General features: G+C 43.4%; 2 protein-coding genes across 4 annotated transcripts in view; one reads left to right on the top strand and one right to left on the bottom strand.

The window, feature by feature from the left end:
* The window catches only part of LOC106586230 (neurabin-1), a 44,846-nt gene extending 34,911 nt beyond the window's left edge, over positions 1–9,935 (top strand). Inside the window, exons 7-20 of one of the 3 annotated variants that reach the window (XM_014173275.2) lie at positions 356–505; positions 615–668; positions 906–1,135; positions 1,852–1,948; positions 2,042–2,186; positions 2,368–2,513; positions 2,707–3,040; positions 3,215–3,266; positions 3,347–3,418; positions 3,578–3,767; positions 4,733–4,777; positions 6,822–6,938; positions 8,065–8,253; positions 8,569–9,935. In XM_014173275.2, coding sequence (XP_014028750.2) covers positions 356–505; positions 615–668; positions 906–1,135; positions 1,852–1,948; positions 2,042–2,186; positions 2,368–2,513; positions 2,707–3,040; positions 3,215–3,266; positions 3,347–3,418; positions 3,578–3,767; positions 4,733–4,777; positions 6,822–6,938; positions 8,065–8,253; positions 8,569–8,727 — 1,980 coding nt within the window. In that variant the 3' untranslated portion in view covers positions 8,728–9,935. The remainder of the gene's footprint in view (positions 1–355; positions 506–614; positions 669–905; positions 1,136–1,851; positions 1,949–2,041; positions 2,187–2,367; positions 2,514–2,706; positions 3,041–3,214; positions 3,267–3,346; positions 3,419–3,577; positions 3,768–4,732; positions 4,778–6,821; positions 6,939–8,064; positions 8,254–8,568) is intronic. The other 2 variants (XM_014173276.2, XM_014173277.2) reach the window with 2 other exon arrangements.
* On the bottom strand, positions 9,936–13,734 carry pdk1 (pyruvate dehydrogenase kinase, isozyme 1). The gene is made up of 11 exons (XM_014173278.2): positions 13,061–13,734; positions 12,769–12,913; positions 12,477–12,548; positions 12,188–12,372; positions 11,827–11,922; positions 11,656–11,733; positions 11,437–11,513; positions 11,239–11,337; positions 11,037–11,144; positions 10,836–10,949; positions 9,936–10,728 (listed from the first exon to the last, which is right to left on the bottom strand). The coding sequence occupies exons 1-11, from the start codon at positions 13,170–13,172 to the stop codon at positions 10,588–10,590; spliced, it is 1,227 nt and encodes a 408-aa protein (XP_014028753.1). The 5' UTR covers positions 13,173–13,734; the 3' UTR covers positions 9,936–10,587.
* Positions 13,735–15,943: the final 2,209 nt, after the last annotated feature.

Raw genomic sequence — 15,943 nt, 5'->3', positions numbered from 1 at the left:
GGGCTACTCCTGTCCAAGGAGCTGTTGGTAGTGGTGAACAAATTTGGCCATTTCAATGTTGGTATGCAATTAATCTGTGCAGTAGTGTGATGGGGCTTTTTGTGTTGTTTTTTTCAAAGTGTGTGGTGGCTCATGTTTGGGCGTGTGTGTGTGTGATGGAACATGTTGATGAGCAGAAGATATGAATTTCCTGCTGATACAGGCCTCCTGCTGAGCTCTCTGCAGGCTACCACGGTAACACTGAGATATGATGTAGTGATTACCCATACCTCTCCCCTGGGCTCCGAGCCCAGCTACTGGGCGCCACGTGGGCAGGTGATTGGCTGCGTGATTGTGTGGTTGTTTTGTGTTTCAGGAGGAGCACTACGAGGAAGAGGAGGGAGGTATCCTAGGGTCTAGTTTCTCCGGCGGAAGGACAGTGGAGGTGTTTGACCTGCCAAAGCCCGAGGCCATGTTCATGCCCTCCAATGTGGACTCCACACAGATGGACTTCAAATTCAAGGAGGTATTTCAAATGATAGAATTATCACAAGTTTACAGTTTGGTGGCTGTGTAAATATGTGTGTGATATATGCTTGTTTTTGTTACTTAAATAGTTTCTTTCTTTAACCTAGCTCCAGCTGAAACACAACATAGCAACAGCTGAAATAAACCAACTGAAGGAAGAGGTAGGTCGATCTGAAGAACAAACGATTGTTTTATAAACACGAGAACTTATGGATAAATGCTTGGAGCGTAAGCTGACGCCAGCCCGGTGACTAACCATACATGTCATCAGTCACACTGTCTGTCTCTGCCTGTCAGTCACCTGACTGACCGTAATGATTTGAATATGGTGATTGTACTCGTAGACGAGAAGCCCTTACGTTTAGGTAGTAAAAATACCTTTCACTCTTCCTTTACAGCTAAGGGCGTCCGAGGAGGACAAAGCATCCAGGGAGTCCATGGAGGTTGAGTTGGAGCAGAAGATTGAGGAGAATAACGAGAAGATGTTGAAGCTGGAGAAGTACTGGCTGGAGGCCCAGGCTCTGTGTAAAACTGTCAACAAGCAACTGTCAGAGACCCAGAGCCAGTACGAGACGCTGGACAAGAAATACAACAAGGCCAAGAAACTGCTCAAAGACTACCAGCAGAAGTGAGTTTTAAAATTTTATTTTTATTTCACCTTTATTTAACCAGGTAGGCTAGTTGAGAACAAGTTCTCATTTACAACTGCGACCTGGCCAAGATAAAGCACAGCAGTTCGACACATACAACAACTCAGAGTTACACATGGAGTAAAACAAACCTACAGTCAATAATACAGTAGAAAAAAGAAAAGTCTATATACGGTGAGTGCAAATGACGTAAGATAAGGGAGTTAAGGCAATAAATAGGCCATGGTGGCGAAGTAATTACAATATAGCAATTTAACACTGGAATGGTAGATGTGCAGAAGATGAATGTGCAAGTAGAGATATTGGGGTGCAAAGGAGCAAGATGAATAAATAAATACAGTATGGGGATGAAAAAAAAATGTAAAAATGGGATGAGGTAGTTGGATGGGCTGTTTACAGATGGGCTATGTACAGGTGCAGTGATCTGTGAGCTGCTCTGACAGCTGGTGCTTAAAGTTAGTGAGGGAGATATGAGTCTCCAGCTTCAGTGATTTTTGCAGTTCGAGTTGAGTTCACTAAGTTAGACGTGCATTATTTCATTATTTGAAAGTCTCGACTTCAGCTGAGTGAGTCTCTGTGTTGACCAGGCCGAGGGCTTCCTTCCACTATGCTGAGTCATGTTGTGTAGAAAGTACAATATGTTTATACGTCAGTGGAATGATTTCTGAAGTTTAATGCTCTGATTCCTTTCCAGGGAGATTGACTTTGTGAAGAAGGAGGAGGAGATGAGGAAGGTTCTAGACGAGAAGGATCGATGGTACAAGGAGCAGCTTGAAGGCCTGCAGGACAGGGTCAGAGGGACATATTGAAAGAAAGAGACTTCAACATTAGAACAGACCTAGTGGAGAAGAAGTTGACTGGCCATTCTGTGGTTCTCTCCTCAGATAGCGGTCCTGGAGGTCAGCGGTCCACCTGCTGACCGTGAAGAGACCCAGGCGGGTCAGGACTCTGCAGTGGAGAGGAGACGGCGCAGCCAGGGGAGTGAAGGCCCTGTCATCAACACACAGTCAGTGGACTCTCTGACGCTAGGTAGGGCTCCAACGTACACTTCACCAACAGGATAGAAGCCACCCATTATTTACTACCATTGGAAGGCTTGATTGTCTCTGTGACTGTCTCTGTGACTGTCTCTGATCACCAGTACATCTGAGAATAGTTTACAGTTTGCCTTATGTTGTGTTTACTGAGCTGTTTTGTCTCTCCTCCACAGATACAGACTGGAGCGAGCTGGTTCCGGAGACTGAGCGCTTGGACACCAGTGCACACAAAGCCAAGTGCCTACTGGCCCCAAGGAGGAATCGTCCGTCTCGCAACAAACTGAAGGAGAATCTCGTCATGTCCCCTTGCCACTCACAGGTCAGCTCAGAAAGTTCTCTCATTCATTTTCAAAACAATTTCAGGGTTCAATAGTACTAGCTATTTCAAATATTTCTTCTTCCGCGTCTCTTTCTATGGATGCATGTTCAATACCAATATTCACATGTTTCAGTTCTATCTCCGAGCCGCTGTTTGTCTGCTCAATTCACTGCTGACTGTTTTTCCCCTCCAGGAGAACGAGGAGGAGGAGGAGGAAGATGCGGAGGAGGACTCTGTCAGCAGGAGGAGATGCATCCAGGAGAGCCTGTCCTTGCCCGGGCCCATCTGCTATCCTAGGAACGCCCAGAGGGACAATACCCCCGAGGCTGCGGAGAGATCCAGGAGCAAGTTGAAGCTCTCCAGTAGCCCCTCCCTGCCCCCGTCCCAGAGAGATAGTGTCGAAAGCGGGGGCAGTCCTTCCCTGTCCTCGTCGAAAGACACCTCTTTGCCCTCGCCACACTCCCCCTCAGGGTTCCTTCGCAACGTCAAGAAGAGGGAGTCCAAGGGGAAGGGCAAGGAGCTCAAAGGTACTGCCGTTAATCTGCTACCCACAATATGCTGTTTACACAGTACATTTACAAAACAGGTTGTTGCTGCTACCTCCACTAACTGTCACCATAGTGATATGCCTCTTACTGGCTCGCTGCTCGTGGCAGTTCATTACTTTGTAAAAAAAAAAAAAAAAATGGACTCTGTTACAGATGAGACAAATGAGAGTTCTTCAGTCGGAAAACCCAAAAAGACGATTTTTGGGTAAGTGCCTGCGATAGATTAGTTTCCATTTTGACAGTCCTGTTAGTCCTGCGTAATCTAAAGCTTTTGAAAACCAACAGTGGCCTTCGGAAGTCTGGTGGCAAAGGGAAGAAACATGACAAGGAGGCGATGCGAGCATCTCTGGACAGCAGGTATGTCGCATGTCATGTTACCAGGCTGACAGTTTCACCACATCCTAGATATGTCATCACCGTACACTCACAGCTCTGCTAGCAGAGGACCTTTCTGCTAATAAAGGAACAATATGTAACTTGGAGACTTATATTTTTCTTCCTTTTCCTAATGTCCAGGGGTTCTGCCGAGCTCCTGGAGGAATCTGGGGGAAACCTGTCCCCTTCTGAGTCCATGACCTCTATTCCCACATGTATGCCCTTCTCCTGGTTTGGGGACAGGGACAAGGAGCCTTCGTCCACCAGCAGCAGCCTACCGTACGCAGCCACTGAGACCAGCAGTGAGCAGAGCCAGGACCGCAAGAACAAGGTGAGTGCACACACACACACACACAGTGCCAACTCCATCAAAAGACAGAACGAAAAAGCCCTCATCATCTAGACATCTTTATCCAAGAGGTAGAGATGTTCAGTCACTTCAGAATCACCAGTAAAAAACGGAAGCAGAACACATAAAGGAATGATTGCATTAGGCCATTTTACTGTAATGAAAAATATAGCCGGGATTCGAATTACATTTCATTTGCTACTACTAAGTGGAATGAAAGAAGTCCTGTGACACTGAACTGACCCCTCTGTCATTTCCGGACCGTTTCATGGTGAGTTGGCCAGTAATAAGCCAGTGATTCATAGGTCAGTAATCCACTGTTTAAAGCAGGTTTTTGCTCTGCTTGGAAATACCACATCCAGTCAAGAGATGTGTAGCAGCCGGCCGGTAACGTTTTCCCAGAGCGTGACGATGACATTGCTGTGGAGTGGCTGGTCTGTCTCCTATAGCTCCTCCCATTCAGGAAGAGAGCAGAACAGGGTTGCACTGCTGCTCCTGCTGCCGCCTGTGGAACCATATGGAGGTCGTGGCTGCGTCCCAAATGGCACCCTATTCCTCTAAGGGCCCTGGTCAAAAGTAGTGCACTATAAAGGGGACAGGGTGCCATTTGCGACGCTGCCCCGTCATTAATCTGAGAGCAAGAGGAGGAGGAGGAGGATTCACTGGCATTTCAATGGCTTAGCAACCAGATAATTATCCCCATTAAATGCATCTGCACAAATAGTCCTGAGTAATTCCCAACCAGGCTGCCTGGGGAGTAGACGGAGGCCAACAGCACCAGGGCTGTGGGGAGTGGGCGATGTGTGCCACAAACAGGGCCTCCCCTGGTTCCTCTGGCTGGAATTCTACTCTGTGTGGTCCTGTGGCAGCTAGAGGTGGGTGTCAACCCCAGTGTACAGTACGGAAAACGACTTGACAATCTCTCCAACCGTCCTTCTTTTAAACAGACAAATCTCTCCTGGTCCTCTTTATTCAGTCGCTCGTTAGATTTGGTACAGTATGATTTCCTTTTTACAACCCCAATCTTAGAGGAGCTGGTAGATTAGAACTAACCAGTCATCTAGTTTAGTGTTGTGATAGTTCATTTCACATCTAAATTGTACTAATACCCCAACATTGATTTGTGTTGTTGTAGTGGAATTGGGTTTTGTGGTAGTGTGTCAAGCACTTACAGTGCCTTCAGAAAGTATTCACCCCCCTTGACTTTTCCCACATTTTGTTGTGTTACAGCCTGAATTTAAAATGGATTACATTTAGATGTTTGTGTCACTGATCTACACACAATACACCATAATGTCAAAGTGGAATTATGTTTTTCAAAATGTTTACAAAAGATTTAAAAATGGGAAGCTGAAATGTCTTGAGTCAATAAGTATTTAACCCCTTTGTTATGACAAGCCTAAATAGGTTCAGGAGTAAAAATATGCTTAACAAGTCACATAATATGTTGCATGGACTCACTCTGTGTCCAGTAATAGTGTTTAACATGATTTTTGAATGTCTACCTCATCTCTGTACCCCACACATACAATTATCTCTAAGGTACTTCAGTCAAACAGTGAATTTCAAACACAGATTCAACCATGAGGCCAATAGTGACTTTAAAACAGTTACAGAGTTTAATGGCTGGGATAGGAGAGAACTGAGGATGAATCAACAACATTGTAGTTACTCCACAATACTAACCTAATTGACAGAGTGAAAAGAAGGAAGCCTGTACAGAATAAAAAATATTCAAAAACATGCATCCTGTTTGCAACAAGGCACTAAAGAAATACTGTAATAAATGTGCCAAAGCAATTCACTTTTTGTCCTGAATACAAAGTGTTATGTTTGGGGCAAATCCAATACAACACATTACTGAATACCACTCTCCATATTTTCAAGCATAATGGTGGCCTCATCATGTTATGGGTACGCTTGTAATCGTTAAGGACTGGGGAGTTTTTCAGGATAACAATAAATGGAATGGCGCTAAGCTTAGGTAAAATCATAGAGGAAAATCTGGTTCAGTCTGCTTTCCATCAGACACTGGGAGTTGAATTCACCTTTCAGCAGGACAATAACCTAAAACACAAGGCCACATCTACACGGACTCACTGGAGACCGTGAGTGTCCTAGTTAAGTAGATTTTCTTCTACTTAAATCTACGGCAAGACCTGAAAATGGTTGTCTAGCAATGACAACAACCAATTTGACAGAGCTTGAAGAATTTTGAAAAGAAATGGGCAAATGTTGCACAATCCAGGTGTGGAAAGCTCTTACAGACTTACCCAGAACGACTCACAGCTGTAATCGCTGCCAAAGGTGCTTCTACAATGTATTGACTCAGGGGTGTGAATACTTATGTAAATGAGATATTTCTGCATTTAGTTTTCAATAAATGTGTAAATATTTCTAAAAACATGTTTTATGGGGTATTGTCTAAGATGAGTGAGAAAATGTTGAATTTGAATTCAGGCTGTGACACAACAAAATGTATGAATACTTTCTGAAGGCACTGTAAATCTAACTTCACATTTATGCTTCCTCGCCATATCTTTCATATCACACATGATATGATGAATATTATCAGTCGGAATTCATCACAAATGATTGAAAAACATACTCTTGACACAGTACCACAAAGGTTTTTGAGTGCTGCTATTAGCGCTGTACCAATAGAAATTGTGTGTCATAATTGTCGTCGTAGAAGGCGTTTTGTCATGATTCTGTCGAGTTATGTTTGTCTTGAACTCAATTGGTAAATCCAGTTGCATTTATGAATGTGAAATCAATGACCTGATATTATCTTCTTCCCGTCTGTTATGATGATAATGTATTTTACACAGTATTCCCAGTGTTGATATCACCATAGACCAAATCATGTCAATGATAATCCCTATTTAATTCTCAACCTCAATTTCCACGTTTACAGTACAACTGCTGATCCCCTTCCTCCCTGGAGCTTTAGGCCACAGAACTGTCGTTTACCCACCCATGTGTTTGTCTAGTTAATGCGTTCTTCCTTGTTTCCTCCTTGTTCCACTGCTCCAGAATTTGTCAGTCATAGATGATTCAAACCTTGGCAGCCCCAGTTCAGACATCTCAGGCTTAGTTGCAGAGCCCAATCTGCCTGGGCGCTCACATACTTTAGTCTTCTCGTCCAGTGAGGTGAGTGCTCTCTCTCTTTGTTCCACAAACCCCTGTGCGGGATGGTGCTGCTCAGATGTCTCTGAAAGGGGACAGTCTCAAGCATGCTTTTTGAGTTTACCCCCCTTGGGGCTGTGATGATGGAATCGTGAATGACCACCGGAGAAGGAAGTTGCATGTGTGTGCTGAAGTTGTCTGTGTGGTGTTAAAACAAGTGTCTGTCTTTAGCTTTGGGTCCTTGTTGTGCTACTACCAGCTGAGCTAGCAGTAGAGGCTACTTAGTTACTCTAGTCGTCTTCTGTTTTTCTCATAGACCTTAGAACAGGGATCATCAACTAGATAAAGCCATAAGCCGATTGTTTACTTGCGGTGATGGTCGGTGGGGCGGAACATAATTACAAATCATTTGTAGAAGCCCAAACAGAAATAATATTTGACGAAAACATAATCATTTCAAACCTTGCTTACATTTGTATATGGTCATGTGTATTTCTAATATGCGTGGAAATACTTGGGAACAGATTTCCAAAATTAAAATCACTTGGAGCTGATTTCCTGGTGTTTTTATGTCCAACAATGATCATTCAAAATTCACAACAACAAAAAAAAAATATGTTTGGGAGCCAAAGACAACCACACCGCGGGCCGTCCTCCGGTTGGGGAACCCTGCCATATATAATGATCTGTGCCGCTCCTGTGTTTGTTTAGTGGAGCTCGTCTTGCATTCCTTTTCATATGCTTTTGGATTGTGTGTGTATAATTGTGTTTTATGACTGTTTGGCTTATCTTGTGGGTGTTTCAGTTGATAAGTGATTCATTTTACTCTGATAAACACTACACCTAAGCCCTGCCTACTATACTCAAACAAGCAGATGTATGCCAGGTAGAACAAAACAGACATGCTCCCTCTGCATGTTCTGGCCTGTTCCACTTAACGGAGTTGTGACAAACTCTGAATGGACCACTGGACACGGCTTTTTTTTTTTTAAACGTGATTTCAGTCACTGGATGTGCAATGCATGTTCCAAATGCTTTGATATTGTGCTTAAACATGAATTTGCTATTTCATCCATTATACTGTGCTGCAGCTGAGTGGTTTTTTTCGTTCGTTTTCTTGGGATGTCATGTGTTTCTTGGCATTCCGTAGAACCTGGATGATGAGCCACTGCCCACAGGGAAGGAGTACCAGTGGCAGAACCGCCCTGCCCTCGAGTGGAACAATCAGCAAGTCTGTCACTGGTTGATGGGCATGAACATGGACCAATACACGCCTGAGTTCACCGCCAAGGGTGTGGATGGCCATCAAATCATGCACCTGGACAGTGACAAGTTGAAGGTACGAGGGCATCACAAGCAACAAGACCACAGTTCAGAACTCACATGTAGGCGCCACGCCGTTTCAGTCTGAAGAAAGTGATTTTCATATCATCCAAATGCAAGCTCTTCCATTTACAGCAGCAGTCAGGTTTATAAGCCATAGACTGCCACCTTATAGCCCCAAATAAACCGGCTGAATTCCACAATGATTTACACTAAAATGGTACATATGGGAAAACGACACAATAAATTAGAGGATATTGTCCGAAGTGTATATATATATATTTCATAGAGGTGTGTTCTAGAATGTGACCTGTGATGTTTGTCCCCTCAGGCCCTAGGTGTGTCCAGCCAAAGTGACCGGGCCACCATCAAGAAGAAGCTGAAGGACATGAGGAAGACCCAGGAGAAGCTGGAGAAACAGAGGGAGAAAAGGGAGAAGGAATCACGGCGCAGCGGGAGACTGCCTCCCAACACTGACTCTGTCTGCTGAACTGCCCCCAGAGGTGACCCACTCTCTCTCTCTGAACATAACCCAACACATTCTCCCTCGAGTGAGGCAGGGCATTCAACGACCCTTGTGTCTGTTCTGTTTCACATATAGGCCGACGTAAGTGCCATCCACCTCAGTTCACAGCAGTTACTAAGAGAGCACTAAAGCAGTCACTGATCATGTGAGATTATAATGACCAGTAACAATAATGTTAGCACACCAGTGTTGATTTACCATGCCAACTGGAAGAATTATCTGAAAATAGCCTGATTTGTCATTGGCTATTGATACTTTTCCTACTTTCCTAGTTTTGGGTTATTCACAAGAACACACAAGAGCTGGCTCTGCTTTTTAATCAAATCAAACACGCTGACAGTCCTGTCGCCAGCAGTATCTGTATCACATCATTATTGTGGAAGATTGGGGAGACAGGGGGTTGAAAGTGATACTGTAATGACAAGTGTTGGGGACATGACCAAAAACAAAACCCAACATGTTTTTTTTAACCTTTATAAAGCTATAGAAGCAGTACTTTTATCCCTTTCGAGTTTCCAGATATGTAGTTGCAGGATTTGTGTACATTTACCCATACAACAAGTGGAATGAGTTCAGTACTACTTTTTACATGTTTTATAGTGTATTTTTGCTAGCGTAACTTTCCTGTAGACATGTACAGATATTTTGTTGCAGGAACTTTGTACAGTTGAGATAAGTACTATATAATCTTTTAAGCTTAAAAGGGTGACAAGGTTTTAAGTGTATAAATTAACTTTTCTACATATCAATTAACTGCATAACTTTTTTTAAATCAAATTATTAAAGGTTCATCATTTTATATATACTTTTTCTACTAAGTAGAATAGCCACTAGGATGACAACATCTTTGCTAAATGAAAGGCAAAAAGAATCATGTAACGACAACGTAAATGCTGTTTATATAACCCCTTCCCAACTGTGCCTGTTTTGACAATGGAGGATGTACTACTGCGTGGTCCTATTGAGCCGAAGAATCTGACGTGTTGCTGAAACGGTACCGAGACATGTAATATTCTACAGTGCGTGCGCTCCTTGCTGACAGGGTGTGGGGGTCCATGAGAACATGAGGTGTGTGCGCCTATGACGGTATATCAGTTGAATAGTTGGCTGTCTTGTCAACATGAATGATGGGTGCATGTTGAGCAGCATAAAATAAACATTCTCACATCAGATTCTTTTGTGGGTGTATTTTGTGCTTTATTGGGAGGTCTAATGGCTTCCGCAATCATGAGATGGAAGTTCCACTATTGTACACTTTAATAAGGTCAATAACAACACACATCACCTAAAAAGTATCTCAATGGTTAGAACAAGTACTATATTTTTATTTGTCTAACGTCATGTATCACTGGAGGACATGTACTTCGTCTATACTGTCGCGATAAAAGAACATTCCTTCAGCGATAGCGGAGGACGTGGAAAAAGACCTCGTAGCTGCACAACTTTGTAACAAACATCTTCAGCCCGTGGAGAACACTCAGTATAAATAACAAGCAACATTCACTCTTTTTCCCTTTCGGCAAAATGCTAGAAACCAAGCAATCCTTTCACATAATACACATGGTATAAACATGTCAGTTTTGAAACAGCAACACTCCCAGAAACACCAGAACTTATTATTCACATGAAATGGCACTAGAACTTGGCTCTGTAATTTTGTTAGTTATGTATACATACAACCAGTAAAGGTGCAAAGGGATTTGACCTATTGCTTCCCACAGTGGAACAGCTATAGCATCTCACACAAAGGAATTCAGCAACCACAATTCATGTACAGTAAATCATCTAGCAAATGACACTTGTCTAACCAGGAGGCATCTAGGCCTAAAAACTACGGAACGTCGTCATGTCCTTGGGCTCCTTGCTTGGAACACACCAGTCGTCTGCCTCGTGCATGGTGTTGTAGTGCTTCCAGACTGACTTGTTGTAAACAGGAAGCCTCTCGATGGACTCCGTGGACAAAGCCTGCACACAATTGTAGAGGGAATAATGGGAGAAATGGGTTTCAAGTTACTCTGAAAAATATCAGCACTTGTATACAATGCTTTTACCGTCTCATTTTTGTGACTTACCCGGATATATATCACAGCATCGGTGCCATAACCCTCCAGAGAGTACAGCTTCAAATCACCTTGGAAGTATCTGGCATATAATCGAGAGATGGGCAGGCCGTACCCATATCCAGCCTACAACAGAACAGATAAGAGAATGCTTACGATATTGTAATGAATATTAATAGTATGAGCTCCTTGTTATAAAGTGGAAAGTCTCACCAGAGGGCTGCGTTGGCCATCCATGCTGGGTGGGGGGGCGGTGGAGTAGGTGTAGGTGAACAGCCTCTCAATCTTCCTCAGAGGGACCCCTCCTCCACGATCACTCACCTGGAAGAGTAAATAGCATCGACTAGAGATGCACTGATAAGCCTGATATGATAAGAGAGGACAAATGAGAAGCAGCACTGCAGAGTAGCTGTACCTTGACTGTCAGGTCTTCACTCCCCAGGGCAACCTGGGCATGTACAGGAGGATAGTCCATAGAGTCGCCATACAACTCCATAGTGGCTCTCATGGCGTTCTGGAGAGATCGAATCCAGATTTAAGGTGCAAAAAATGTCTCTGAACTTAACGTAAGCTCATAAGTAATTCATTTTGAAGTTAAAAAAATAAGGAATACCTTGAAAAGTTCAAATACCATGTGGTAGAGATGGGATGGCACATACACTACAGTCACTGGCTTTCCATCATCTTTCACTGTAGGGACAATTGGAAAATGTAGGAACTGTAAGTGTCATGCAATCATTTCGGAAAATACATGTAAATGCAGTCTAATATCATAAAAAGTCCACCAAGTGTATTATTATGCATAAGTCAGGAATGAAATCCAAACATTTACCATTGAATTCTTCCAGTACCAACTCGGGAGAGTTCATGTAATACCGATCACAAAGGTTTCTTGCATTTTCATACGCATCTGGGGTAAAGGCAAAGCAGTTAGGAAAGTAATACTAAATTGTTGCTATCAATTTAGGCCTATTTCAGTTGTTTAAAATTGTGCAACACTTACCCCTGACTACTTCAGTAACACTGCAGTGCGGATCAATACTGCCAATCTGTTTAGGATGCGCTGGGTTTACCCTCACCTTCCCACCAAAGAGCAGGGCTAGAATAGAAGACGTACAAATACATGCAAAACCGTCACCACCAACATTTAACAGCTGTTTATTATAACAAGTTTGACAGCTCTGCTTCCGTTATTTGTCAGTTTCTTTCAGATATTCTGGTCGTAGGATGTAAAGGTATTTTTCCGCCTTAAAACAGAATGTCTTTAAACTGCCAGGAACCGTTTCCATTTCAAATGTTCCTCTTCTGAGCAATGCTGTAGCTTTTGATGTCAGTATGGGTGCTAGAACAGGTGACATGCTCACTGTGCTGGTTAAGCAGCATCCTGATGGATATTCTGCTCATGTAGAAGCGATCCAGGAAATACTGAACGTTCTGGCTGACGATGGGGTCTGTGCCATAGGTCTCCTTGTACTCCACGACCCCCTGGGCCATAGTCGGGATGACGTCATTGTGACGGTTTCGGATCTTTATAACAGCATCAGTGAAACTATGTGAAGACAGACACCAAAAGGAATTATGATCCACAAATGGGCCCCGTTTTTTTATTAGTGATATGTCAGCATGAATAACGAAACGTGATTATAATCTTACTCATATGTTACTTTCTCATCATCAGCATCTTTCTCCTTGAACTCAATAATGTCTTTAAGACTTTGCATGTACCTAAAAAAAAGAGAAAATGACCCAATACATTGGTTAAGCTATTCATAGGCTGATGAAAATGCGTAACAGGAGAAGATGGGAATTAGCCTGGTGGAACCAGCCTGATTTCTGCATTCACCATCCTGTTTTACTGAAGTGAAATGCAATGGTAAAAGCAGCATTCAGGCTGGTTCCACCAGGCTTGGTGGGGGTCCGTTGGGTCTAAAATGACAGTACTCACCAACTCTGTACCAACCGGACTGATGGAGTCTTCAGCAGATTATCAGGTAACAAGTTGATCTCCTTCATTATGTTCGCCAACCTCACAGGTAGCTCCTGTCTGAGGAATGCAAACGATGTTTTCTCGCATGCATTTTCACCAGACCCTGAATGTGGAACAGAACAAACACGACTGTTGGTTAGTTAGATGAAAGATGAAGCAGGTGAAGCAGCCATATAAAGCCTATGTGCCACATGTCTCAATAAAGCTAGTCAACAGTTGGCTAAAGACATTGAAAATCAAGTACACTTACCGAAGTCCAAGAACTGTTTCATTGAGAGTGGAGAAGGGGAGAACCTGGAGTAGTAATCAATATGCTTTCCCATGGAGGCGGCGTTACTCATCAAGGCCCTTAGAATCCTCATTTTGATCGACTTAGCTCACAGTTGATAAACGGGCGCAGATAGAAATGATTCAGTTGACGGTGTTGAACATCCGATTGCCCATGGCATTGTTGACATCTGATGAACGCAACGAGATATGTAGCTAAGCTAGCTACATTACTAGCTAGCTTTTAACAGCAGTTAGCTTAGGTAGCTTTTATGAAGTTCGTTTGCAGCCATCACGGTCCACAAGTAAACAAATAGACTAGGTAACGGTTACAGTTCACAATAAATGACAATAGCTTGGCGTTTTCCAGCTTATTTAGCTAGCTAATGTTAGTACTCCAGCATGTCATTCATTCAAGTCGACTGGAACTGTTCGCAAGCGTTCCTAGAAAGTGAGCTACTTACATTATCTTAAAACATGTATTTATACGTATTAGTTTAGCGTATTATAACGTTACTTTCTACATTAAACAAACCATATATCGCTTCAAGAATCATGCATTGGTTTTGTTGTGCTAGCTAACTTCCAGCAGCACGCTAGCAGTCAAAACAAACACGAACGAGCTTCATCTTCTTCTTCGGTGGGGTTTATCAATGGTTGGCATCGAACGTTATGGTGTATTACCGCCACCTACTGTGGTCCATGAGACAGGGACAAACTACCTGCCAGCCCTTTTCTCTTAAAAAATCGAAAATATTTTAGACTGTATCTAATGACTTCCTCCACCCACTGCAAGGCCAACAGTATGGCCATCACACATTTTGTTTTGAAAATGTGTAAAAATGTAAAACTGAAATACCTTAGTTACATAAGTATTCAGACCCTTTGCTATCAGACTGGAAATTGAGCTCAGATGCATCCTGTTTCCATTGATTGTCCTTGAGATGTTTCTACAACTTGATTGGAGTCCACCTGTGGTAAATTCATTTGATTGGACATGATTTTGAAAGGCCTGTCTATATGAGTTCCACAGTCGACAGTGCATATCAGAGCCAAAACCAAGCCATGAGGTTGAAGGAATTGTCTGTAGAACGCTGAGACAGGATTGTGGTGAGGCACAGATCTGGGTACCAAAACATTTTTGCAGCATTGAAGGTCCCGAAGAATCCAGTGGCCTCCATCATTCTTAAATGGATGAAGTTTGGAACCACCAAGACTCTTCTTAGAGCTGGCCGCCCGGCAAAACTGAGCAATGGGGGAGAAGGGCCTTGGTCAGGGAGTTGACCAAGAACCTGAATATCACTTTGACAGAGCTCCAGAGTTCCTTTGTGGAGATGGGAGAACCTTCCAGAAGGTTAACCATCTCCGCAGCACCCCAGCAATCAGGCCTTTATGGTAGAGTGGCCAGACGGAAGCCACTCCTCAGTAAAAGGCATATGACAGCCCGCTTGGAGTTTACCAAAAGGCACCTAAAGACTCTCAGACCAACAAGATTCTCTGGTCAGATGAAACCAAGATTGAACTCTTTTGCCTGAATGCTAAGCGTCACATCTGGAGGAAACATGGCACCATACCTACGGTGAAGCATGATGGTGGCAGCATCCTGCTGTGGGGGATATTTTTCAGCAGCAGTGACTGAGAGACCAGTCAGGATCAAGGGAAAGATGAACGGAGCAAAGAACAGAGCGATCCTTGATGAAAATCTGCTCCAGAGCACTCAGGACCTCAGACTGGGGCGAAGGTTCACCTTCAAACAGGAAAACAACCCTAAGCACACAGCCAAGACAATGCAGGAGTGGCTTTAGGACAAGTCTCTGAATGTCCTTGAGTGGTCCAGCCAGAGCCCGGACTTGAACCCGATCAAACATCTCTGGACAGACTTGAAAATAGCTGTGCAGCGACACTCCCCATCCAACCTGACAGAGCTTGAGAGGATCTGCAGAGAAGAATGGGAGAAACTTCCCAAATACAGGTGTGCCAAGCTTTTAGCGTGATACCCAAGAAGACTCGAGGCTGTAATTGCTGCCAAAGGTGCTTCAACAAATTACCGAGTAAAGGGTCTGAATACTTATGTAGATGTGATATTCCATTTATTTGTATTTTTTATAAATTAGCAAAAATGTGGGGGGTGTAATCAACTTTGCAAAAAGGCTGTAACATAACAGAATGTGGAAAAAGTCAAGGGGTCTGAATACTTTCCAAAGGCACGGTACATGGTCCTCAATGAGGAACGCCCAGCCCCCCACTCTTTCCCCATCAGACAGTGCATGACATTTAGCACATTACTTTCCCACCACTCTCTCAATGTGTTCTGCCCAGGTCAGCCTAGTGTCAAAGTACACCCCAAGAGTGAGCTTCCTATTTGGTTCAGGGTCCTTGACGTCACACATGCCACTTTAGTAGACTCAGAAGTGCCTGTTTCCTTAGTCTATATACTTTTTAAGCATTTATTTAATCAAAACAAGCACATAAAGAGTGTTGGGCCAGTAGCCGAAATGTCGCTAGTTCGAATCCCAAGCCGACAAGGTAAAAAATCAGTCGACGTGCCCTTGAGTAAAGCAGTTAAACCTTATGCTCCAGGGTTGCTGTTGATAATGGTAGACACTGGCTGTCACCCCATTCTCAGAGGTTGTCTCAGGGAGAGTAAAATATGCAAAAAACACATTTCCCAAAAACAATATTATTTCATAGAACAAAATGTATCAGATCTCCTAAGCCTGTGTTAACCTCAGACATTCTTTTCAGCATTTATCCCCAAAACCCCATTCTTTCCCCCATAGGAATGGCTGAATGAACCAGAGGTATAAAGCCCCACAGTGGAGGTGTCATAATACCCATAATACCTAGCAGTTAAACAGGGAAATGG

Source organism: Salmo salar, chromosome ssa25 (genome assembly GCF_905237065.1).
Source record: "Salmo salar chromosome ssa25, Ssal_v3.1, whole genome shotgun sequence".
In the NCBI taxonomy this organism is placed as follows: Eukaryota; Metazoa; Chordata; class Actinopteri; order Salmoniformes; family Salmonidae; genus Salmo; species Salmo salar.
Note: the sequence above shows the minus strand (reverse complement) of the source record. Positions and strands in the feature narration are given on the sequence as shown.